This window comes from Blastomyces gilchristii, assembly GCF_000003855.2.
Source record: "Blastomyces gilchristii SLH14081 genomic scaffold supercont1.1, whole genome shotgun sequence".
NCBI classification, from domain to species: domain Eukaryota; kingdom Fungi; phylum Ascomycota; class Eurotiomycetes; order Onygenales; family Ajellomycetaceae; genus Blastomyces; species Blastomyces gilchristii.
In genome coordinates, this window is record NW_003101682.1 from 1,283,127 (window position 1) to 1,303,407 (window position 20,281).

General features: G+C 35.2%; 4 protein-coding genes across 4 annotated transcripts; 2 read left to right on the plus strand and 2 right to left on the minus strand.

Moving 5' to 3' along the window:
• Window positions 1–3,686: 3,686 nt before the first annotated feature.
• Window positions 3,687–5,171, minus strand: BDBG_00182 (uncharacterized protein; the record flags this gene model as incomplete). Its single annotated transcript, XM_031719771.1, has 1 exon — window positions 3,687–5,171. The coding sequence occupies one exon, from the start codon at window positions 5,169–5,171 to the stop codon at window positions 3,687–3,689; it is 1,485 nt and encodes a 494-aa protein (XP_031575654.1).
• Window positions 5,172–7,343: 2,172 nt separating this feature from the next.
• BDBG_00184 (DNA glycosylase) lies at window positions 7,344–9,436 on the plus strand (the record flags this gene model as incomplete). The annotated part of the gene is made up of 6 exons (XM_031719772.1): window positions 7,344–7,379; window positions 7,696–7,799; window positions 7,990–8,159; window positions 8,252–8,286; window positions 8,384–8,689; window positions 8,765–9,436. The coding sequence occupies 6 exons, from the start codon at window positions 7,344–7,346 to the stop codon at window positions 9,434–9,436; spliced, it is 1,323 nt and encodes a 440-aa protein (XP_031575655.1).
• A 125-nt stretch (window positions 9,437–9,561) lies between these two features.
• Window positions 9,562–9,852, plus strand: BDBG_16065 (uncharacterized protein; the record flags this gene model as incomplete). Its single annotated transcript, XM_031724092.1, has 2 exons — window positions 9,562–9,618; window positions 9,718–9,852. 2 exons carry the CDS (start codon window positions 9,562–9,564, stop codon window positions 9,850–9,852), a joined length of 192 nt encoding a protein of 63 aa, XP_031575656.1.
• Window positions 9,853–15,999: 6,147 nt separating this feature from the next.
• Window positions 16,000–16,452, minus strand: BDBG_16066 (uncharacterized protein). Its single transcript, XM_031724093.1, has one exon. The coding sequence runs from the start codon at window positions 16,404–16,406 to the stop codon at window positions 16,068–16,070; it is 339 nt and encodes a 112-aa protein (XP_031575657.1). The 5' UTR covers window positions 16,407–16,452; the 3' UTR covers window positions 16,000–16,067.
• Window positions 16,453–20,281: the final 3,829 nt, after the last annotated feature.

The following is a 20,281-nucleotide window of genomic DNA, read 5'->3' on the forward strand; positions in this document are numbered from 1 at the left end:
TGTTAAAACAGCTATATACTATCTTTTAATAATTTGTTTTGTTACAGTCTTTCTTTATTTTATCTTTTCATTTCAATTTCTTTCTGTCTATCTATTTAATGTGTCTATCTTTAAGACTGTGTTCTCTTTTCCTTTGTCATGATATTGTCAAATGATTTCAAAGTATGAGATGATGTTAAAACACTGCAATTTGTAAACTGTTTTTGTATTCTGAGCTGGAATTTTCTGATTTTACATATCTGAAATTGATGAATGTATAATAGTTAACTTTACAGATATAGGAAAAACCCTGAGAACTTTTAGTTCTCAGGTAGATGTTATAGTCTCTGACTGCATACATCTATAATTGAAGAATAATAATAATAATAATAATAATAGACTCTGTTTTGAAAATTCAAAAGAGAAGAATATCAAAGCTTATAATTCATATGCACTAAGTTCCTACTCATATGAATATTCATGACAATGAATTGACTGATTCAGCTGTAAAAAAAAGTTCAGAATTAAGCAGATCTATTCAAAAAATTATATTCTGATCTTTTATCAAGAGAAAAATAAAAGAATCTTGTTTAGATAAGTGAAATGAAAGCTGACAGAAATAAAAGAAGAGTATACATTATTCAAGATTTGAAATAAAACTCAAGTGAAAATCTTGTTCAATTAAATATAAAAAGAAAATATTCTCATCTATAATACAGCTGAAACTAGGACATGACTATTTTAAATCTTATATACAAAGATTTGATGATAGATTTGATTCAATAGAATGCTTATTCTGCAATATAAATGAGAATTCTGAGCATATTATAATACACTGTGCATTGTACAATAGTCTCAGAGTCAGATTGAAAGAGAAGTATAATCTAAATCAATTAGATATAAGATTCTTATTCTCAACTGAGACAGGAATTAAATACTTAATAGACTTTCTATCAGAAACTTAAGCAGCTATAAAAAAATGACTAAATTCAGAAATATCTGAATATGAAGAGAAGAAAATTAATCAGATATAATCTGTTAAAACAGCTATATACTATCTTTTAATAATTTGTTTTATTACAGTCTCTCTTTACTTTATCTTTTTCTTTCAATTCTTTTCTATCTATCTGTTTAATGTGTCTATCTTTAAGACTGTGTTCTCTTTTCTTTTGTCATGATATTGTCAAATGATTTCAAAGTATCAGAAGATGTTAAAATACTGCAATTTGTAAACAGTTTTTATATTCTGAGCTGAAATTTTCTGATTTTACATATCTGAAATTGATGAATGTATAATAGTTAACTTTACAGATATAGGAAAATCCCTGAGAACTAAAAGTTCTCAGGTAGATGTCATAGTCTCTGACTGCATACATCTATAATTGAAGAATAATAATAATAATAATAATAATCTACATAATTTTAGTCTTTTAACTTCTATCACTCACAGAACCTTCTCTCTGTCATAATAAAACTTTCACTCTTATCTATCTCATCAAAGAACTCTCTCTTATTCAAGCTTCTTGTAATTTCTTTACAATTTCTTTCTTTTCTTACAGCTGTTTTTAGATTGAAGAGCTTTCATCTCTTCTTTATCATTTCTTTTCAAGCTGTTCTTACATCTTTCACTCTTTGTATAAATAAACAATTCTTACATCTGATCACTCTTTGTATAGATAAAGCAATTTTATCACTTAATCTTCTCTTTCTATAATATCTACAGTGTATATAAACAGACTAGTACTTCTGAACACTGTTTATCTCTTTGAGCCTAGTATCTGTGATACTCATTATCTTCTTTCAATGTCATTTTTCTTCTCTGTGAATATATTCTTTTAAATAGAGAAACTGTGATGTGCTTCTGTTCTCTATTCAAGTCAATTCTCTATTCAACTCTAGCTTTCACTTTATTTCTTACTGTTTTCTGAAGCTTCTGCTTCTATTTTCTCTCTCTGTTTTTCTCTTCATATGCAATTACTTCTACTATGAGAGCTTTCACTTCTTCTCTACAGACTCTCTGTTCTTTTCTTCATATGCAATTACTTCTTCTATAAGAGTTAATCTCTATAAAACAATCACTGTATATATAGAGATGTACACTCATCTCTTATCTTTTAGAGAATCAGACATGTTTTTACTCTTATATCTGACTCTATGTAGCGGCGTATGCTACACTCTCTTTACTTTACTCTTTCTTTTCTATTCTTTTCTATTCACTTATTTAATATGTTTATCTTTAAGACTTTATTCCCTTTTTCTTTATTATGATATTTTCAAATGATTTCAAAGTATTAGAAGATGTTAGAATACTGCAATTTATAAAGAGTTTTTATATTCTGAGCTGAAATTTTCTGATTTTACATATCTGAAATTGATAAATGTATAATTAGACTGACTGTGTGACCGTGTCTGAGACCAGAATCAGATTTTTTAATAGTTTCATTACCAATTCAACTGATTTCATTCCACAGTTTTAACATTAGATAGTAGTCTCATACTGTCTCAGTGAGACTTACTGTCTACTCTTATCACATTTTTCAAATGAGATCATGATTTTCACTTCTCAATTTAAATTATTTTTATTGCTTTAAATGACTTTAAATCTCATTTAAGTATTATCAAAAAGCATTACTTTTTAAAAAATTAAAAATAGTCTAAAAAAAACCTTAAAATGTCTAAAAATAGTCACTTTATATCAAGAATGAGACTAAATGAGATTAAATGAAATCACTTTCTCATTTTTTTCAAGTCATGATTTCATTTTAAAATCTGATATATAGTTACTTTGCATGTTTTTTTAATAACTAGTCTCAGTGAGATTCATGTCAAGAAATGTATGAGATCAGATTAAATGAGATTAAATATGAAATTCATAGTCTCAGCAGTCAGTCTATGTATAATAGTTAACTCTATAGATATTAGAAAAACTCTGAGAACTTTTAGTTTCTAAATAGATATTATAGTCTATAACTATATACATTTATAATTGAAGAATAATAATAATAAATAATAACAGTTATTAATTTATATAATCAGTGCTTGCAAGCTTTTATAAAAGATTACATAGATTAGCAGCTAGCTTCTTATAATATAATTAACTACTTTAAGAACTTCTCTATTATATCTAACTTAAAATTTCAATTTTTATACTATATTTTCTACAGTGACTGAGTTTATTCTGACTCAGTACTGCTCAATACATTTATTTAACAGAAGAAAAGATAATAAAAGAAGAAAAAAAACATAAAATATACAATTCTGATAAAACATTGCATGATAATATGACACAAATGTAACAAGAGAAAAAAAACATTGTTAAGAGTTAAACAAGTCAAATGATGCAAAAAATTATACAGTACAAAAAGAAATGATCACAAATCTGACTCAGCAGCAGAAGTAGTAGAAGAACAATAGAACAAAAGAAGACAAGAATGAATATAATAATTGTTTACAATAAAACACTCTGACCCAAACGCCATGTAACTACTGGAAAAATAGGGGAATCAGTATCAAAACACCTGAAAGTACAGAAAGAAGATGGAAACTGAAAACGGAAATGAGAAGCGGTGATGACTCAAGCGCTCATATAATATAGATTGAGAAAAATGGATATTTATGTGTATCGATGTATGTATTGACTTCGTTGTCATTTGGATTGTAGGTTACCTGTTTCGTTTTGGTTTATGAGTTTGGTGGCGGAGTTTTTATCAAGGCTCCCAGTCAGAGTCCAAGGGATGACCTTTGCTGTTAGAAGTCTCTTGTTTTGGAGGGAACAGAGCAGTGGGTGTAGCTTTTGCTGCTTCACTTGTTGGTGTTTTTGTTTTTGGTGGAGGTGGAGGTTGGTTTATCGACGGTCTCGGCGCCTTTACGGCTTGAAAGTCAGAGCTGCTTGTTTCACTGGCACTAACGCTTCCGGTGTGCTTGGAGCCGTTTCTTCGCTCCTTTTTGCGGTTACAGACTGTCGTCCACTCGCTTTCACTCATTATGATGCGCATCTGCTCTTCCTCGGACGGCAAGTTGTTGGCCCAACTCTCTAAATAAGAGGACGGTTTTGTGGTTTCGGATGTTGGGAGAGGGTTGGCTGCTGGCTCAGCGGCTGGCTCAAACGTGTCTAGAAAAGATGTGGGTGGTGGTTCATTTGTAGATTGCCGCAGACCATTTGGTTTGTTGCTGCTGTTTTCTGTTTTCCAGGCATTGGCAGCTGGAGGGGGTTTAGATTTGGCAGCCTCGCGACGTTCATGTTCACGGGCAGTGTGGAGTTGTTTCTCAAGTTGAATACGGCGCTCCCTCTCCGCATCTTCTACCATCTTCTTTCTATTTTCATTCTTAATCCTTCGTTGGCGCTGTTTCTTTGTCTCTGTGACCTTTTCCGACTTTCGATTTTTCTTCGCTGACTGTTCAGCCTCCTGAGACACGTCAACCAGGCGAAGGACGGGTATAGTTGCTGGGGGAGGCGGCAGCATATCGGAGACGCTACCTGCCGTGGGTACAGTTGGATTGACAACAGGTGAGTTTACGGAGGACATGTCATCGTCCGCATCCCCCCCAGTGGTCGATGAAGTGCAAGTAGACGACTCCGTGGCATCCTTCTCGGCTGTGGTATCTCCGTTAGAGGTGGTACCCTTCTCAGCTGTGGCATCCTTGTCAACTGTGGTATCCTTCTCAATAGTGACGTCCTTCTCAACTGTGACATCCTTCTCGGCTGAAGTATCTTTACTGGCTGCTATATCCTTCTTGGCAGTGATATCCTTGTTGGCAGGCTCAACGGCACTGCTAACAATTTTCTTAGTGCGGACTTGATGCTTATTAGGTTTGCTATCCGCAGATGAGAGCTTGGTGCCCTCTTTCGCTTTGGAAAGCCGTTTGGCAAACTCCTGGATGTTCATCCCCTCATCACCAGCCTCGGCCTTATGTACTCCGGAGGAAACCACCTCCTGTTTTGCAGGAGAATGAACGATGGGTTTGGGAGGCGGAGTACGAGAGCCGCTGCTGCTGGCGTTGTCTGGGGATCGTTTTGCTTTCCGCTTTGCCTTTTTGGAGAGATATCCATTTTCGTGTTTCTCCACGAGAGCTTTCAGTGGTGTAGCTCTGACTCTGGGGCAGGATCTGAGTTTATAATACCAAAAGAGGCCGCCACTGATGACGAGCACAATGGCCCAGTTTAAGAAGGGATTCATTTTCGGTTCTATCATGACGATAAGGGGACGTTAACTCATGTACTTAAGGATGGACTAGCACAAAATGAAAGATAAGGGAAGAGGACACATACTTGTTTGAGTGAGCTCTTTTATAAATAGAACAAGCAGATTGAAACTTTAGACGGGACAAGCGGGGTCAAAACCCCAGATTTAGACAAGAAAAGGAACTATAAGCTGGTTCCTCAAAACGGCTTCTGAGGCGTTGACAGAAGCAGGTCTGTTAGCGCGTGAGCAGATGAGAGACTGGGTTTGATTGACGGAAAGGATTCCTGTAGTGTTTAAACGGATCTGGGTGTTTTGCTTTCCGGACGTGGCTGTGTTGCGATAGGGCCGGCAAGCCGGGGCGTGTGGATGTTTGAAAGTTGATCGACGAAGTAGGGGGTTCAAGCAGGTAAGACGGTGATTTTTCTTTAGAATCGAGTCTGGAGGAAGTGTTTAAAGCGGTGATATCTCGAAATTTGATGAGAGCAGGATATGGGGGGGATATGTTAGAAAAGCGCAAGGTCGACCAAGCTTCCACAGCGCGTAGCAGGTTATGAAGGTTATCAAATTGGCGTCATCATTGGTTGGGATATATAGTTCAGGGAGAGGAAGTCAAAGCGAATAGAGACCATGGAATCAAAAGAGCGAGATGCCAGGCTGAGGCACCAGCATGGTTTGGGAAACAGGCAATGGAAGTGTAAAGGAGTGACAGCTGGAGGAGGAGAGAACAGATCGGGAGGATGGTGAGCGTTGTGAGTTCGCCTGTTGTCCGCTGCTGCCCTTGCTGCGAATTCCCTGGTTCCAACCTTCTCCTGGCGGCGGCGAGGGCGAGGGCCGCTTGATTAGTAAGGCGCCGTTTTTCCTTGAGGCCAGCTTTCCACTCCACACAAACCAACACCCAACCGCCGGCGGTATTGTCGTTAGTTACAGGCGTATTGTAACCTTAACTCCCTCTTATTGTTATGATTATTACTATATAGGTCTGTCCCGCTTGCACAGTCTCGGCCTTGTCCCCTCCCCTTTTTTCGAATAGGCCAGAAGGAAGCTCCACCTCTCTCTGTTGTTGTGATGTGAACTGCAATAATGTATGGATGGATGGGCTTCAGTTATCTGAACTATCTATTTACTTAGTTTCCGGTGTTTGTTGCTCAATTCATGATAGGTACGAACAACATAGGAAAAACACTTTCCAGGAGTATCTTATTATTAGCGTATGTATGTATGCACATGTACTACCAATGTCTCAAATTCCGGGGTCCTTCGAATTCCCCCACATCATTTTTATTATTACTACGGAGTATGATGGAGCTCGTATCCGACGCCGAATATGAAGGCAATCCGCGGTTAAGAATGTGAGCCGACACTTTATTCAAGGGGAGAAAAGACTGCATATGGTGGTGGCCTTGAATCTTGATTGAAAACACTTGATCCGCCAGAGTTCGCTTGAAATATCTCTCCATCGAGAAGTCTCCCGGGCATTGCACCGAATGTAGCTGACATTGTTCCGATTCGCCATTCTTTCAACCTCTTCTTCATCAATTCTGAGTAGGTAACTAATCCGTAATTACTCCGTTCATTAATCCTAGCCAAACTCTCTATCGACCCCGGTTCATTAATCAAATTGAAGTTGGCGCGAGCTGTCATTTAAGGGGGGTAATTTTATACCACGTGACATTATCAAATACCAAATCGTGTAATATGCGGTATTACTGAAAACAACACTGGACTGCGGCCATGTATATGTATCTCTTTTATTTTGCATGTTAGATTAGGATTGCTATGGTGGCATGCATGGTTATAACACTAATGAGTCTTTTAGGACTGTGTTAGCTATCAATTCTTTGAGCTTTGCTTTTCTTTTAAGTTTGCTCTGTTAACTATTTTATTTTTAGAGTACATTCTTTACTGATAACGAATTTTAATTTAAAGTTTGTTTTGTCTGAGCTATGATTAGGTATAAACTCTAATAATACATGCACAGTCCAGTCTAGCGTTAAACTTCCTGCAACGCCGCTTTCAACGTGAAGAAGTTCCCGCCTTCAAGAACAAATACTTCAGCCCTATTCTATGCTATTAGTACTATCATCAAGCCTCGCAAAGACACATACCCCCGTTGGGCTGAGTTTCGATTAAACCGATAAAGATAACCTAACTATCACTTTGCTGCCCTATACGACTCCTACCATGCCACCGAGCAAAGTCGTAATTGATACAGATCCTGTGAGGCCGGAACCCTCCGCTGCGTTTGTTTGAAATTAGTTGAAATTATTTTACATGCGTACTTTTTCTTTTGTCCGTCCGTTTCCGCAGGTATATTCAGTCTTGGCCTATGCCTTTCGGAAAATGCGTCCTGCCTGTCCGTGACGTTCCAAGTAGACCGCGCCCGACTTAGCCGGACGAATATTCGATTATCTCTCTAGCCTAACAGCCACCGCCTTTATTTTTTCTTCTTGTTTTTGTCGTTTCTGGCGCCCTGCGTTGCAACAAGCACCAAAAGATCAAGAAGAAGAAACCATGTCCTAACCATGCGGAACAGGGAGTTGATGACATCCTTGCCCTGCTCCTGGCTCTGTCGTCTCGTTCCGAAGAGATCGAGGTCAAGCTGATATCTCTGACCTTTGGCAACATCGATGTCCGTAGGTGCGTGTCTACTGCCTCCTACTGATAAATGATCAAGGCGAGAGTATATAAATGCTCTCTTACCCCTCTTTTTGCGATGTATCATTCTTCATTATCCCAGGAGAAAATTGCATATCTTGGGATACATGTATATGTCAGATCGAATGCTGATATCTTTTTTCCGCAATGTGGTTTTTATATGAACCCACAGCTGCCTCCGGAATCTCGTGTCTCTGTTCCATACCATCGAGCGGGAGCTCAAGTGGCGCCGTGAACATGGAAAACCGGAAGGTTTCGATTCCCTGAAGAAATGCAAGCCAACGATTGCTGTCGGGGCTAATCGTCCCCTTGAGGATGAGATGATGATGGCTGATTATTTTCGTGAGGCTTTCTATCGTCTGGTAACATTATCGACTTTTAATGGTGCTGCGACCATTTTGACTGACCGCTATCTTGCGTTGGTTGGGTCTTAGATGGACGTGATGGGCTAGGAGATATTCATTTCAGTGTACGGAATCCGCCCCGTTCACTCAAACTTTTTTGACAAGGATGCAAGAATGAGAATGTGATATCTAAGGGATAACACATCAACAAAAATACAACAGCACCCTCATTTGACTCCCGAGCAAACATGGGAATCCCTATTCTTTCCCCCCACTCAAAACGGGGCGACTGCAGCTACAGCAAAGGCTGCATTGGATCATTCTCACGACTCTTTATTTATCGCCTCGAGAGAGCCTGCCCACAAGGAAATGCTACGGATCCTTAAGGAGAACGATCCGGAGACCATCACGATCGTGGCCATTGGCCCGCTTACAAATCTGGCCACGGCCGCCGCAGAAGACCCAGAGACATTCCTCCGTGCAAAGGAGGTAGTGGTTATGGGAGGAGCAATCGATATTCCTGGAAACGTAAGTATACACACACAATCGTCCATAATCCAGACACCCCGTACCACTCGCACTAACGAGCATAAAATACACCAGGTAACCCCAACCGCCGAATTCAACACATATGCGGACGCCGCCGCTGCCGCCCGCGTCTTCGCCCTCACCTCCCTACGGCCCACATCAACCATGCCGCCCATAAACCCCTCACTAACTACCCACCAGCTCCCCGCCTACCCGGCAACGCTCAGCAAACAACTAACCCTCAAGCTCTTCCCGCTCGACATCACGCACCAGCACAACCTCACCCGCGGTCACTTCTATAGCAAGGTAGGGCCCATGGCATCCGCCAACTCACCGCTGGCAGAATGGCTCTCCATCATCCTCGAGCACAGCTTCGCGACCCTGGATGCGCTGCATCCAGGCCACGATGGCGATAAAGCTTCGCTGAGCCTACACGACCCGCTGTGCGTTTGGTATGTGCTCACGACGAGCGGACAGCAGCAGAAACAGCGGCAAGGTGGCTGGCAGCCATCAGCCGGGTCGCCGGAGGATATCCGCGTGGAGACGACGGGCCAGTGGACGCGGGGGATGTGTGTGGTTGATCGGCGGAGTCGGAAGAGGCGGGACGATGACCTTGTGAGTTTTAGTGATAATGGGCATTGGTTGAGTAATGTTTCCGGGAATCGGGTGGTGAGGATGGTGATGTCGCCTGGTGCTGCGAGGTTTGGGGAGGAGATGTTGGATAGGATTTTTGGGATGGAGGGATGAATATATTCAGGCAGGGGGTAGTGTTTATATACACACGTAATAAATATGTGCATATTTTGTATATACGGTTGGAACGGTACCTTGGTTATGTAACCAGGATGTTTATGTATGTAACTAGGGTTAACATGCATTGCGATGAAGTTGTGCTTCCGCGCCACATCACTAAACCGGGCCCTAGTAAGGTAAGTTACCGCTCGCCTGCAACCTCTGGTCAGACCCTCGCGTACAAGTAGACAGGCCGTGTGATGATGTCTAAGACCAGGACTAATTAGATGAGGTAGGCCCCTCAGCGCCCATCGCCGGAACTACGAGCGAAAGAGATGGAGAATGAGGCGTCTACTGCTCAGACCAATCACTGGTTCGGTAGGCGGAAGACTCAGTCGTTGCTCGAGGTTCCATCGATTTCCTACTGTTGAGAACGATGAGCCCTAAGTTGTGAGCGGAAGAAGGAAGGAATGGCTGAGAAGTGGAGTGAAATAGAGAGTGGGTAATTGAGATAATAAAATAAAATATTTTTAATAATACACAAGCATCAAACGCTCGCTTACGCTCGCTTTGCTGCTTGCGCAGCCCCCTACCCTACCACTTCCACGCTCTACCTCTACCCCCCCCCCTACCACCCCTACCACCCCTACCACCACCACTGCCTCTACCGCCCCTACCACCCTCTTCCCCTACCACCCTCTTCCACCCCGTATCACCCCTATCACCATTATCAGATTAATCAGAGCTGTACAGGCTGCAGAGCCAGCTGTTCAATCCCATTCATGAATTCAAAGGGGTGCACATGACATCATGTGAGATCATCTTATAGGGCATTTAGCAGCACATGCCATGAACACAGAGAGAAGAGTATAAGGAATGTAAATACTGTAGAGAATGTATGAAAAGAGTTGAATGAAAAAAAAAAAAAAAAAGAAAAAGAAAAAGAAAAAGAAAAGAAGAATTCAATTTCTTTTTCTTTCTCTTTATAGTTAACTAGAATTAATGAGATAACGTAGCAGAAATCAGATTATTAAATGTTTTGAGATCTGCAGTCTTGGAGAATAACGTTGTTGTTTTTGTAATCTAACTACGCGAGTTACACTAAATAGGTTGGGGTGGCACGTGACTAGGGTAGGTGTAGTAATCACCAACACCCCCCCTTGCTACGCCGTGGTCTATAAGCCGCCACCCGGGGCCTCTCCCATCCCCAAATCTTTCAAAAATGCAATAATAATTAATTACATGAATCGGACCCTGATTTCCTCATTAGGAAAGGCGTCCGTACAGCAATAACTGTAAAAATCAAGAAATACATGCAAAATCCATTGATTCACTGTATCATCATTACCATTCAATCATTCCTTTGGCCCGGTGGCGTAGTGGTTAACTACGCTACCATGGAGCCCCAATTAGCGGCCTTCCCCCTGGGGAATGAATGCCAAGAGGGGGCAGGTTCAAACCCTGCAAGGGCCATCTTAATCACAGCTTTCACTGTTAAGTTATAAAACAGTATCAGGGATCCCCGGATGCACTATAGTGAATCATTGTCAAGCTTAAGATGTTCATCTCAGAAGTTCTCAGACACTAATTCTCACTGATCTTAGAATTAACAGTCTCTCAGATGCTTCAAGTTAGATCAGTACTAGAGTGATTGAGATCTAGAATATCTGTAGAATAGTAAATCATTATTAAGCTTAACTGATCAGATCTTATCTCTCTTACTCTAGATATTCACTTCTGAGAAATAAGATTTAAAAACTATCTGATTAGAATACTCTGAGTCTAGTAAGAATCTAAATAAGATGAGATCTAGACATTCTTAATAGATAATTAGTATAAGTAAGACTGTGATAATCAATTAATAGACTGAAATGCTGAGATTGACAGCTGAAAGATTAGAGACTTAACTAGAATTGAGTAGCTCTGATATTATTCTTAGTGAGAATCTCACTTATGAATAAACTAGTTATAGAAGCTAGCTGAGTAGTAGCTCTTTAAAGAGAATAATAATCTCTGAAGCAGGCCTGAGAGAACAGAGACAGCAGTCAGTTATATAGAGTGTTAAAATATGTATATAGCTTAAGATGTAAACTGTAGAGATCTTGTTCTATAACTCTCTTTACTATACTTATTTCTTTCTATTCTTTTCTATCTATCTATTTAATGTGTCTATCTTTAAGACTATATTCTCTTTTTCTTTATCATGATATTTTCAAATGATTTCAAAGTATTAAAAGATATTAAAATACTGTAATTTATAAACAGTTTTTATATTCTGAGCTGAAATTTTCTGATTTTATATATCTGAAATTAATAAGTGTATAATAGTTGACTCTATAGATATAGAAAAAACTCTGAGAACTAAAGATTCTCAGGTAGATATCATAGTCTCTGACTATATACATCTATAATTGAAGAATAATAATAATAATAATCAATCATTTTTTTCTAATCTCTTTTAAATCAATTCTTTTAATAAAATCTTCAAACGCAGGCTTTGCCAGTGACTTGATAAGGCCGTCAGCTATGTTCACTGTAGAACTAACATGTTTCATCATGATTTTCTCTTTTTCAATCAAATTGTGAAGAATATGATATCTAATCTTGATATAATATAATCTTTGTATTAAGAATTCTTCCTTTACTAGATCAATTACTTTCTTATTATCAACTTATAGATATAAGCATATTTTTACTTTTTCATCATTTATTAACTCAGTGTCATATAACATATCATTCAATCAGATTATCTTATAAGCTGTCTTACTAGCTGCAATATATTCAGCTTCTGTGATTAATTTAGTAATAGATGTCTGTCTCTGTGACTGCTATGAGATTGATGACTCATTAATCAATATAACATAGTCAGTAGTTAATTTGTATTAAGAATTCATCTCTGCTCAGTCTGAATCACAGTATATCACAGAACTCAGACTATCTTCTATCTTCTTCTTGTACAATATGCCATAGTTTTTCATCTTCTTGATATAATGTAGAACATGCTTCAATGCTGCTCAACATGCTTTGTATGAATACAAGTTAAAACATGAGAGATAGTTGACTGTAAATGCCAGATCTGACCGGCTGCTTGAGATCAAATACTGTAATAATCTCAATTCTTGATAATATCTCATAGCTGTAAAGTTATCATTCAATTCATCATTTTCATCAGATGAAAATTTCAGTTATATGCCTGTTATTATAGAGGTTTCTGCAGAATTCATCTTATTTATGCTGAAATCTTCAAGAATCTTCTCAATATAATAGCTCTGTGTAACCACTAGATCATCATTTCTCTAGCATTTAATCTTCATTCTCAGGTAAGATTTATTCTGTTCAACTTCTTTTGTCTCAAACCTTTTTCTGATTTTCATCAAAATTCACTCAATTTCACTCTCTTCAGATTCTGTGATTCAACAGTCATTAACATGTAGTGTCAAGAATAACTTATGAATTGAATAATAAAGAAATTCATCATTGTATAATAAGATCTTGAATTCTAGATTTATCAAGTGTTCTATTGTAAGAAAATATCATGTTCTTACTATCTATTTCATTCTGTATAAGCTCTGATGTACAAGCTCTACTAATTCACCATAATTATACTTGATCTCTGTGAGTAGTTGCATAAATATCATCTCATTCTGAGACAATACCTTATTCAAAAACACAGATACATAGTCAATCAATCTGACTTTTCAACTCCTTACTGTTAATATAGTGAATAAGCTCTGTGATGTAGATTCAGACATCACTGCTGCATATAACTTATTATAATGAATATCTTGTTATTGTAGAAATCCTCTAATCACTCAATAAGCTCTAAAGTGAATAATTTCATTCTTGTTATTCAATTTCTGATTGTATACTCATTTATCTGTAAGAATATTCATTTCTGAGATCTTTTTAATAACAATATATGTCTTCTTCTGTTTAAAAGTTTCCACTTCCTTTCTCATTATCTGATGCTAATGTTCTCAGTCATGACTTCTTTTAGCCTCTGTCAGTGTGATCAGATAATCATTAAGAATACTGAGTACAGAATCTTCATCATTTATAAAGTTATTTATATTATCATCAACAAGTTCTGTCTCATTATCTAGTAGATATGTCAGTTTCAGTGTGCTATTCATATCATTATCAGTAAGTATCTTTAAAACATCAGATTTATTCTTTACAAGTCTTCTTAGAAGGCAGTATTGTCATCTCTTTATAGTATCAAGAATATTTAATTTCTCTGACAGTTTGACTACTTCTCTAATAACATTCACTGATACTTCTTCTATTGCTAATTCTTCATTAAAAACAACATCTCTTACAATCTCAAGCTTTCAGATTGCAGGGTTCTAGATATGATATTAATACAGTTCTTGATATTTAACTAATTATTATTACTTACTGTCAGTTCTATCTGTAAGCTTATTGATAATCTTCAGATTCTTCTTATACATCTTACATTTTCATCTGTGTATTTAATAAGCAGAAGATTGAACACCTGTTCAAGCTTTAAAAGAAGATAATGAGATTCTTCTCTAACATCTGTAAATCTTTATTGATGTTGAGAATGTGTTAATTATTATAATCATGACTTAAATAGCTTCACTTCAAAGTTCTCCTACAAGCCTGCTGTTAAATAGTAAGCTTCTTGTCTTTTTATCTATAATACAATTGACATGTTCTGCAGAGCTGTTGAACTGTAATATATCAGATATAGTAATCTTATATGTGATCTCTTTTCATTAGCAGTAGATCTTTAATTCATCACTTTTAAATTTATCTCTGTCATTTCAGTGTAAAGTCTCAATTCAATATTAAGTAGTAATCTCAATTTCATCAATAAAGATCATCAAATATGCAGTAATCTCACTTTTTAACATTATAAGAATAATTCATCTGTAGTATGTGACATCATGTGTAATACTTATTCAATAATTAGCTGCTTCATGAGTAGAGAGATTGATTTTATTTTATAGTATACAGTCATTATCTACAAGATTTATAAAGAACCTTATTACAGGTTTAATAGTTCTTGTCATTGATATGAATATTGAATATGTTATTTTTATCTGTATACAGGTCTTACAGAATGACAAAGCTCTGTCACTTTTAATTCTCATTCTCAGTTATGAATCTGTCACTAATTTAGTGATATCTGTGAAATTGAGATGATCAAGCTTTTAATGCTATTATAACATTATATATTCAATAATCTTAATATTTTTATTAAGCAATACTAGCAGAGAATCTTTTTTCTCTGCAGATTATAGAATTTTTACAGATTTAAATTCATTATTTAATATTATAAATCAAATCAAGTTTCTAGTTATTAATTGTTTTTTCAGAATGTAGATGTTCTTATCACTTAATTTAACAGTAAAACTCAACATCTTGTCAGAAGAGATTAGCAAGATTGAATGAGTATTCTTATAGATCAGTTACTTATATGTATAGCTCTAGTATACAAGCTTCTCAAAACTTATAAAATTAATCTCTAGCTTGAGAATGTAGTGAATATTCTACAGTAGTAGATTCACTTTTTCAACTAATATATTCATCTTTTCTATAGCTGTTACAAAAGCTGTCAATCTGTTAGTCATCTTTAATATAATATTAATCTTCTGCAGCACTATTGATATGAGATTCTTGTAAGATGTAGTATGAGTATTGAATTCAGAGTTCAGAACTCAGATATCTTTGTTAGTTTGATTAGTAGAATAGACTGTTTCTATTATATGAAATACTTACTTAATAATATTATGAACTGATACTGAGTCTGTTTCATTCTTATTCTTATTCTTATCACAGCTAGTAGAGCATTTTTCAGGAAATTTTAATTAGTAATCTATTTGAATGTGATCAATCTTCTGACAATGATAACATATTTTAATAGCATTATTATTCTTTCTATCTGACTTGATGAAATCTTTATTCTTATTCTCAGAGATCTTCTTCTTCTTCTTATTCTTTTTATTCTTTCTGTTGAAATCTTGAGCATTATTTACAGAGATCTTTTCATTGAAGATAAGAGATTCATCAGTAGCTGATAATTATAAAAGAATATCTTAACATAATTTCATAAAATCATCTTTAAGTGTTTTAGTGTTCTTATTCTTCTCTATTATATTCATTCAATTCTTTATAAAAGATGATCAATCTTTACTAATCTCTGTAAGAAGTCTGTTAAAAAACATGAAATCTTTGATATTATATCTCAATTGAATATAATCAGTTCTGATTGTGATTAAATATTTAATAAATATGTGATCAGAACTCTTTGATTTTAATATTATCTTAATCAATTCTTGAAACAGATGAGTTCTGCAGATAGCAGATCTCTTAGTAAAATTATTCTCTATAATAGACTATAGAGAATAAGCAGATAGTTGAGACTTCTTAAGTATAATAAAGTGAGATTTGATCTGCAGAGTGATTGTAGACTATATATAGTTATATAGTCAGATATTCTATTCTGATTAAAAATATTATATATTTATACTAGTATTCTTATCAGAATTAATCTGCTTATTATTAAGAATATCATCTGAAGCTTCATCTTTTCTTTCAACTTCTATTCAGCAAACCGCTCCACCACGAACTCGCTCGATTTTTCGAATAAGAACCCGCCGATAGATCCATCGAAAAGCCCTCAATCATACGAGCATTCTGACCCCATCGCCGACCGCATACCCTGTGTGGTGGTGGAGTTATCCAGCCAAACGTGAACCGGACGTTGTTCGAAACTCCTGTGTGGGATTATCCCCCATTCTCCCCTACCACACCACAACCCCGGGCCAAAGTGCCATACAAATTGTAAGGTGAAGAGACCTAGCCATATGCACCAATCTTCTCGATTTTGGAAGATCCCCGACCTGTAGTTGTGGAGATATCCGAGGAGCGACCTCCGCGAAAACCCTGTCCATCTTTGATGTTTCAAAACACCAACACCAAGTCTCACCCTCGTACCGCCCTTCTCAATCTGGCCCATCCCCGGCAGAAAAATACAAAAAGATACCTCAGTGATAATATCAAGCACATAACCAATGAACTCTTCTGAAGTGCAACCTTCATGGTCTGTCGTCAGTGTATCTAGACTTCAACACCAAGTCTCACCCTTGTACTACCCCTCTCAATCTGGCCCATCCCCAGCAGAACAATACAAAAAGATACCTCAGCAACAGCATTCAATACATAACCAGCAGACAATGAGTCAACAGCATATCAACAACTATAAAATCAGTATATCTCAAGGTCTGACTGAGTCTTTGATCTCTGCACAGTGAGATATATTAAATCTAGCTTTAATATCTCAATATTTAATAGATTCTGCAAGGGATTGAGAACAGCAATACTAGATTTCTATTAAATTTGAGAATTAACTCTATATTGATATAATCATTGACAAAGTCTTCTATTTTGAGATATAAATAACCAGTTTCTCTACATTCTGCTGATAATATTTATATTATTATATAGAAACAGACTTATATTCTCTATAATATCAAGACTCTGAAGAGAGAAAGTCTTGATAGAGAGTATACAGTAATACATATCTTAGCAGTTTCTATCTCATTCTTCTACAGCAGTTAATGCAAAAAAAAAAGATCTTAGAAATAGTTTTTTACTTCTCTTGAAAAAGTAAGGTGATTTTCTCTGAGTTTTACACAATATTCTTACAAAGAATAAAAAACAGAGCTGTTTTCTGTCATAATTTCATATTCTTTTAAGTAAGAATTACTTTTTCAGTGACTGAAGAGCTTTTATTAATACTTAATTCTTTTTTATACTCTTTATTAACTGATTTGAGTTGCACACTTGTTGTGTGAGAAGAATTGAATAATTTAGAATAAAATTAAATAGTTTTAATCAATTTCTCTGTAAAAAATTGATTTATTTTTTGTCAGTTTTTCTCTCAAAAACTGTCATATCATCTGATTCATTATTAATTGATATCATACTCTTTCTCACTGTATTTCAAGAAAGAGATTGTAAAGATTTTATTGATTTATCTCAAAAATCAATTTTAGTTTATTAGATTCTCTTTAAAAATCTAATCTAGTTACTGAACTAGTGTGAAAAAAATCAGATGTTTTATACATAAAAGTCTTTTATTCTTCTTTTGAAACAGTCTAACCAACTTTTTAATTGAAAACAGACTTAGAAATATCTCAATTAAAACAGTCTGATCAACTTTTCATTGAGTGAGAATAATGAGTTTAAAAATACACTCAGTTGATGTGAAAAAAGATGCTTTCTCAAATGCTATTCCTGAGATTGAAATTCTGAAGAGAAGAAAGAAAGAAGAAATAGAGAAATAATAAGTTCTTGAAATACAGAAACTTGAAAAAGTAAGCAAGATTCTTGAAAAGCAGTATCTGAGTGAGATGAATGAAGAAGTTCTGTTAATTCTTCATACTCAGACTAGATAACTACAGGAGATGATCAAGTTCAAACTTGAAATCTCAAACACAGTTTAAAAAACATTGAAAATTTCTTATACAATTACTAACTCTTCATCTTACTCTTCTTCTTTTTTTTCTACTTCTTCTTCTTCTTTGAATCAGAAGAAAACATATGCTCAAGCAGCTGAATCTGCTGTCTCTAAACCTGCTATCTCAAAACCTGCTCAAAATCCTGAGAAAACTGAGAAGAATACTGTTCATATCTCTATTCATAGAAAAGTGAAAAAGAAAATATAAAAAGAGAAAAACTTTCAAATCTTCAGAAATAGAAGACTTATTCTCAAAGTCTCAAATCAGGACATTCTGCAAAGAAACAAGCTAAACTTAAATCTCATTTTCAGAATCAGAAATGAAATTAATCAGCAGTTCTTTTCTCAGTTGATGACTGATATTAAAGTTCAAAAATCAGTTATAGCTTCAATTGAGTTATCATTCTTTGAAAACTTCATTATTCTGACTACAATGTCTGAATTCAGTGCTGAATTTCTTATTCAGAATGAGAATCTCTGAAAGTCAGCAGTAGAATTTTTACTAAACACAATAATTCTATCTGAGAGAGATGAAAAGTGAGACAAATTCATTCTTCATAATATTTTAGTTGAAATTTTTGACTGTGAAGAAGAAATGCTACTTCTCAAAAATGAATTGAAAGAATACAACTCTATTCAACTGAAAAAGAAGCCTGTATGACTAAATTCAATTGAGTTCAGATAAAGCAGGAGAAATACCTCTGTTCTAGTATATATAAAAACACTTGAACAGTCAAAGATCTCTGAAGTAAGAGTAGTAGATTTGAAAATGAGAGTTTATGAATACAAAGACTCAAGAATGAATCTCAAAGCTCAAACACAGTGTTCAAACTGTCAAAGATATAGACACTTTGTAATCTTATATTTTAGAGACTCAAAATGTGCATTCTGTGCCAGAGATCACAAAACTAGTGAGCATAAATGTGAAACATGCTTAAAAAGAGATGAAATATATTAACACACTCTGCTTAAGTGCTCTAATTACAAAGAAAAACATGCATCTAGCTTAAAAGAATGTATATTTACTTCTAGAACTCAAAAGAACTGAAGAAAAGATGAAGCTCAAAGTCAATCTAGAACTGAAGAGAAGAGTCAAGTCAGTAGACTTATAACTACAAGCTTAAAAAGAAGAAACTCTTAACTATTTAAATCTTCAAACTTCAATTCTCTCACTAAATGTAAACAGAATTTGAATCCTTAAACTTCTATTAAGATTAGAGAATTGAGAAATGACTCTGATAATAAACTAGATATAATACAAGCAGTTGAGATCTCTACTTTTCAAAATAGTTATAATCTACTATCTGATGATAGTGACTAGATTCTACTCTATCTCTACTCTCTTTTAGTATGAATATACAACAAAAATAACAAAAAAAGTTTAAAACTCTTCAAAAATCACATTTATTCAAAATAATGTGAATAGAAACTCAAATTGTATTTATTCTTATCTTCAAATTACATTTGAATAAAAAGTTGATTTTATACTACTTCAGAAACTGAATTTTAATACTGAGTAAAATTATATCATTTCTCATTCAAGCTACTACTACTTTCTACCTCAAAAGTCTGAGATAAAGTCAAGAGTAGTGATCTATGAAAGAAAGAGATCAAGATATTAATTTAATCTAAGATTTGATATCATATCTGACTCTGATATTCTGGTGAGTGATATTATAGATAAAGAAAATGAGTTTAATACTATACAGCTTATAAATATCTATAATGAAAAGTCATTGAAGAAAAATAACAATATCTGAACAATTGATAGAGAATTTCTAAACATAACTTTATCAAGAAACTCTATAATTGCAGAAGATTTCAATGCATATCATCTCTGATGAAATTCAGAATGTAAGAGAGCAGTGAGAGCTGATAATCTGATTGAATGAATATTTAAGCATTTAATAGATTTAATTAATAAGTCTGATCAATAAACATTCTTTAGAAAAGATATAAAACAGAAGTCTATTATAGATCTAATCTTCATGTCATAAAATCTAATGAAAAGAAGACTTGTAAACTGGTTTATTAATTTAAATAAGACATCAGAATCAGGTCATGAGATTATTCAATTTAATATTAAACTGAGTGAAAAATAAATGAGTGAAAATCCTCTTCTCTCTAATCAGTATAACTTTGAAAAAGCTGATTGAAAAGCAGTTGAAGAAAGTATAAAACTGTTAAAATCTGAAAGATGAAATGAGCTATATTGAAATTCTGATCAAGATATCTCAAATGAAATGCTTGAGAATAGAGTGAAGCTTATTACATCTATTATTCTAACAAGTGTTAGAGATAATATTTCAAAGAGAAAATCTTCTGAGTATTCAAAACCTTGATGAAATAAGAATATCTCATCTAAAAGGAAA

Excerpts from the sequence above, each read along its gene's own strand:
- BDBG_16066 (XM_031724093.1), bottom strand. The coding sequence starts at position 16,406 with ATGGGCCAGATTGAGAAGGGCGGTACGAGGGTGAGACTTGGTGTTGGT.